At 38.0% G+C, this 6404-nt stretch overlaps 1 protein-coding gene across 1 annotated transcript in view; it reads right to left on the bottom strand.

Moving 5' to 3' along the window:
• Nucleotides 1–5147, bottom strand: part of HERC1 (HECT and RLD domain containing E3 ubiquitin protein ligase family member 1) — a 151917-nt gene extending 146770 nt beyond the window's left edge. The window contains exon 1 of the mRNA XM_012645072.1: nucleotides 4218–5147. Within this exon, the coding sequence (XP_012500526.1) occupies nucleotides 4218–5147 (930 nt within the window). The remainder of the gene's footprint in view (nucleotides 1–4217) is intronic.
• Between the last annotated feature and the right edge of the window lie 1257 nt (nucleotides 5148–6404).

Here is a 6404-nt window from a genome sequence, read left to right as displayed (position 1 = left end):
TTGCCCTGGCTGTAGTACAGTGGTATCAGCCCAGCTCACAGCAACCTCAAACTCCTGGGCTCAAGCGATTCTCTTGCCCCAGCCTCCCAAGTAGCTGGGACTACAGGCTCTGGCCATCACACCTGGCTAAGTTTTTCTATTTTTAGAAATTAAAATAACATAAATTTGTAGTTTCACAGGTTTTCATTCAGTTGCCTTCCTCTTAAATATCTACCATATGCAAAGTAATATACCTTCTCCCCACCCCCACATTTGTCTGTTTAACACATTCAAACAAGGAAGTAAGACTGGATAGGGTGCATTTCCTTTTCTTCTGGCTATCTGTTTTTACTCAAAATTACTTCAATGACTCCCCATTGCCTATGGGATCAAGTCCCAAAGCCCCATAGCATGGGATACAGCGCCCTGCCTAAATTACAGCCTCATCTCATCCCATTCCACTCCATATATCCAGGGGCCTGCTCTCTCACACCTCAGTCACTTTGTGAATTTTGGTCTTCTCATCTGAGAACTACTCCAGCTCCCCCAACTCACACACCTCACGTTTGCAGGCAAATTTCTACTTTTCAACTAACTTCATTTTCTGCCTCTTCCACTCCAGCCCTCTTTTTTTGTGCCCCATCACCTCCCAGTGCAGACCTCTACTATACAGCCCATTATCACCAATTCAAATGTCTTTGCATCCCTCTTTCATGACACTGTGGGCTGCCTAAAAACGTATTCATCTTTTTAATCCAGTATCTAACAGTATCGGGTATGCTGTGCTCAGTAAACACCTACTGGCATCAAAGGTCAATGGCATATATATGGTTGTTTATTTTTTAGATTTGAAGATGTACACATTGTATCTCTACTTTTATTTAAATGTAAATTAATGAGCATCTTGAGGTCCCACTCAAACACAATTATATGCATATGGGTAGCAGAGATGAAGAATCACACAAGTATTATAAATATAATTTACAGACTGAACTTTTGGTTAGGCTTTGTGCTAGGTACTCAGTTGATGGTTATATGTCTCTCCCTCTAACTCCTAGCTTGGAGGTAAGTTCTGTCCCAGTTATCCAGGGGTAGAGAGATTTAAGACAGGGAAGACTAGGTCAGGTTAGGGTCTAACATAGCAGGAGAAGCTCTATATATTTCCTGAGTTCTCAGATAACAGTAAAGAGTAAGAAATACAGGTTCTAGAGATCAAAAGCATCAGACTCTATCACTTACTGTGCCAGGAGAATATAAAATTCAATTAAATAAACATTCCTTTCCCCTAAAACCAATCTGAGATTTAATTAAAATTCAGTTGAATATAAGCCTAAGGTGACTTTGAGAGAGTCAAACTGAATCAAACACACAAGATTCTTCCCCAGAATAGATTCAGAATTCTGAGGAAAACAGTCTAGTTTTCTGGGGCACCCTTGTCCCAATAAGGAGCTATATTATAGGGTATGGCCTTGGAGGAGAAGGAGGTAGGCACCTCCAAACTAGGTGTATTTGGTATTTTGTCTGCAAATAAGAGTCCAAGTGGAGAGAAAACAGAAAATCCAGCAATAAAACAAATGTATTATATTTTAGATCTACTTTAAGGTAGGTCTTCATGGAAAAAATAGATCAATTTAACATAAGCAGGGTAAAAACTGCATATAGTAGTCATAAAAAAACATGGGCTTTGCAGATAGACTCAGGGCTGTAAAAACTACTTAACGTACCTGGCCAATAATGTACTTAAATCAGGAGTACATGTTACATTTCCAGCTCCTTTGTTCAACAGATATGGAAATTCAAGCTAACTACCACAGTTGTTTCATCTTTAAGATAAGGGTAAATAATATCTGTCTCACAGATTAACATGATAATTGAATGAGATAGTACATATAAAGCACCTGGTGGGTAGTAGGCACTCAATAGAGGTTAGTTCTCTTCCTCCCTTACTCCAGGTATTGGGAGTAGGAAATGAAAGAAGTCAAAAAAGGAATGGGATGGGATATTATAGATTAATTAAATAAAGAATAAAACACATTATGGGCTGGGCATTGTAGCTCACACCTGTAATCCCAGCACTTTGGGATACTGAGGCAGGAGGATCACTTGAGGTCAGGAGTTCAAGACCAGCCTAAGCAACATAGTGAGATCCTTTCTCTACAAAAAATAGAAAAACTAGTTGGGCATGGTGGCAAGCACCTGCAGTCCCAGCTACTCAAGAGGCTGAGGCAGGACGATTATTTAAGCCCAAGAGTTTGAGGTTGCAGTAAGCTATGATGATGACACTGCACTCTAGCCTGGGCAACAGACCGAGACCCTCTCTCAAAAAAAAAAAAAAATTAAATTATCAGCCAATTAATAAATACACATACAAGCAAGCCTAGACAATGAGGCTAAGCAGATACCGAGAAAAGAAATCTACCAAGAAATCTACCAAGAAAAGAAATCTTTCCTGGGGATAAGGCCTTAGAGGGTAAGGTAGGGAAGAGGCCTCTGACTCAAGGCGTCTAGCATTTTGTTCGGGAAGTAAATACACCACGGACAAACAAATAATCATAAAACTATATTGTGTGATAACTAATATCTTTTTGTAACAAAGGCAGTGCAAAATAAATAGCCCAGAAATCAAGGAATTAAGTGACCTCTCGCAGAAATATTAACATGTGATCATGAATAGATATATTATTTTAGGCCATTAAATGACATTACAAACTTGAAAGCAATGTAAAGTAAGAAAACATTACCAAAAGTATTAAGAATAAGAAAACAAAGTTAGAAAAACATGTGCAAGGAAGATTTTTTTTTTTTTTTTAAATACTGAATAAGAAAACACAAAGGCCTAATTGCCTCCCCCAGCTGTTCCCTAAAGCCTTTCCTACTTACATCATTGCATCCCCGGGCTCTAGGTTCTCACCTCAGGTGAAGATCACAGGACACAATGTGTCAACATTCCATATACCAAACAAAGTACTGCATGCTTTTCTTATTTTTATTTAACATTACGAAATTCACATTTTCATAAATCTTATGATTTAAAATCTCTAAGTACTTATCTACAATAATATTGTAAAAAATGACCCAATATTTACCATTCAGTTCCAGATCACCAATGCAAAATATAAACTAGGTGAAAACTTAAATGCCCCTGGTTTGAAAATAAATTTAACATAATTTTTTTTTATGAAACATTTCTGTCCAAAACCTTTCCACTTATTTGGGAGAAAAAAAGACTTGAAAAATACACACATAATTTATCAGTGGCATATTTGTTATTTTAACTAAATAAATTTGTTAGTTGATATCTGGTAACAAAGGACACCAAAATGACTGATCAATGTAACCTAACTGAAATTAAGTCAGCTTATAAGTGTTTGAGCCTTAATATTCTAAATTTGTATTTTAACATTTGAATTTTTATTCTTGGTTTTCACAAAAGTATTATATTTCAGTTTTATAAATTCTTGAAATTGATCATACTATGCTATATTTTATTATTTATTAACATGGTACCCAAGGATATGATAGCCAAATAATCTCCTCTGACACACACTCTTCACAGATCTTTGCTTAGATCATCACTTCCCTTCGTTTAGGTTTCTGTTCTAATGTCAACTCAAGAGCGTCCTTTCCTGACCACGTTAACTAAATAGCACACCTTTGACCTCCCATATTTTCTCCTGAGCCTATCGCACTCTATCGCCCCATCACTCTCTATTCCCTTTTCCTCCCTTATTTTTCTTGTTAGAACTTCTCACTACCTGAAATTACATATTTATCGTCTGATTTCCCTACTAGGCTGTTAGCTCCATGGAGGCAGAAACTGTACTCCCAGGACCTAGAATAATACTTGGCATATGCTAAATGCTTAATAAAAATTGGGAAGGATGAAAATAGAGATTTTTTTCAAAAGACCTCCACACTCACCAGCCAAAATCCCTCACATGAGTTTACTAAAACACAAAGAAGTTAGATGAATTTCCCAAGTTCACATAAGAAGCCATAAAACTAAAGCCACAAACCTGACTCCTGATCTAGTGGTCTTAACACTGTACCAACTAGTCTGTCCCTATATATCAACATATACAAAAGTTTCTTCACTCAAAATATATAAAGTATTTAATTAATAATCACCTAAAGAAGTCTCAAGTCATTCACTATTATCACCAATTCACTGAAAGCTGGGTTGACTTTTCCAAAAATTGTTAGTTATGAATTGTAAAGTTAAGATTTATAGTACGTACCAAAGAACGCCTCATCTGCATTAATATAGTCATAAAACAGTCAAAGCTGATCATTCCTTCCTGGCTTGACAGTAGTTTGCTTTTCTCCATGGTATTTACAACTGCTGAAGCCCCCAAAGCCATTTCTATCCATTCGAGAAGGTACCGCAGAGAGCCTCTCTGAGCTGCTAAACCAAGCAGCAACTCAGAAGCTAATCTACGACCTAAAGTGTCTGCTCCAGAATTAGGAATAGTTACTCCTTTAAGAAATGTTGTTACTTGTGATAAGCAGTCCAAGCCCATAGGAGGAATCTTGCTTTCATTTGCTAAAGATAATGGTGGCAAAGAGCTCACAACTTCAATTGCAGTATGAATAACGTCGTTGCAAAGACTGAGACCAGGTCCTGACACAGGCATCATCCAACTTTGTCTTAGAAGTGCAAATAATAAACTCAGACCAGTTCGAACACCCATTTCTATAAGTGCATCAGTGCTTGATCGGGGACGTTCACTAACAGAATGGACATCTGCTGAACCAGAGCTGCTCTCTGGAGAATGCTGCTGCTGTTTCACTTTGCCTTTGTCATGGTATTTATTAGAAAGTGCATAAAAGACACGTTGGAGTACAAGCAGTCGTTTTCGAAGTGCCCCAGCAAATGGGGAATCTGAACATACCATCTTTGCTAGTGCTAGCTGGCTGCTAAGAAGGGCATCCAAATAGTGGTCCTGCTCATCACTTGAAAGAGACTCACGTTCAAAGTCTGGCAACTGTGGTCCTTTGAGGCATAAAACTTGTTGGGGCAAAGGTACTACTTCCTTATTGCTAACCAGTTTAGAATACAGAATAGCAACTCCCTCTCTTGTAGCAATAGATTCACTGTCCTCTGTAATCCAGGAGCTGTTCAGGTGCTCAAGCCATTTCAGTTTCACTGGTGGAACCATAGTTGCCATGTTGATTTATCCTTCAGCCATTAGTTCTGCAAAGGCAAAAGAGAAAAGTCAAAAATATATATGAATGATTCATAAAATATTTGTAAACTTCTATCTTACATTACAATTAGTAATTTCAAACTGGTGAAATGCAAATGAAGTCTGGATTTTAGTTCACTGCACTGTGCCAAAGTCAGTATTATTATAGTTTTGATAAATGTACCACAGCTATCTAAGATGTTAACATTAAGGAATAATGGGTGAAAGGTATACAGAAACTCTGTATCATCTTTGCAACTTCTCTATAAATCTAAAATCCCAAAATAAAAAGTTTATTTTAAAAAGTAGTGATTTCTTCAGATGTACCTTTTTTCCCTTCAGGTTCTGATCCCAGTGTCAGTGTAACAGTAGGTTCTACAGGTTGATGACTCCCAAACCTATATCGCCAACCCAGACCTTTTCCCTAAATTCCAAATTCATATGTACAATTGCCCACTTGGCCTTTCCACATAGGTATGTAATAGGCATCTCAAACTTAATATATCTAAAACTAAACTTCTAATCTACCACTACCACCACCACCCCCCAAAGCTGTTCCTCCTGTAGACTTCCTCATCCCAATAAATGGCAATTCTATCCTTCTAGATTTTTGGGCCAAAAACCTTGGGAGTAATAACTCATTCCCCCCTCTTTTATACTCCAAATGCAATCAGTGAGCTCTATTTTCAAAATATATCCAGAACCCAACCATTTCTCCCTCTCCATTGCTACTACCCTGGCTCAAGCCATCATCTCATGAGTCATTAAAGGAGCCTCTTTATTGATCTCCCTGTCTTCAACCTTTACCCCACAAAGTCTATTCCAACAAAGCAGACAGAGCTTTTAAAATTTAAGTCAGACATTTCTTCTAAGTATGATAAAGTAGCTTGGGACGGATCAATGCTCTGGCCAAGAATAACTAGAAAAAAGAGATAATTTTTTAAAAATCCGCTTAAAGGAAGCAACCAAGGCAAGAGGAATCAGGATTTCAGGGAGGAGGAAAGTGCAGAGGTAAGCTGACATTCTGAAGATGCTTTTCCCCTGGGGATATGTGCCAGTCTAAGTACAGGGCAGGGTGCTAAGAATCAGAGTTTGCCTACGCAGAAGGTCACTGCTTGAAGACAGAGAAACCAGCACAGACTTTGGCTGTAGTGAGGAGCTAAGAAGACATAATTAGGGACTTAAGGGTCCAAGATCTGAATTTAAAGGGAGAGATAAAGAATGATTCCTTTATCTGCT

Source organism: Propithecus coquereli, unplaced genomic scaffold, assembly GCF_000956105.1.
Source record: "Propithecus coquereli isolate 6110/MARCELLA unplaced genomic scaffold, Pcoq_1.0 Scaffold224, whole genome shotgun sequence".
NCBI classification, from domain to species: Eukaryota; Metazoa; Chordata; class Mammalia; order Primates; family Indriidae; genus Propithecus; species Propithecus coquereli.
Note: the sequence above shows the minus strand (reverse complement) of the source record. Positions and strands in the feature narration are given on the sequence as shown.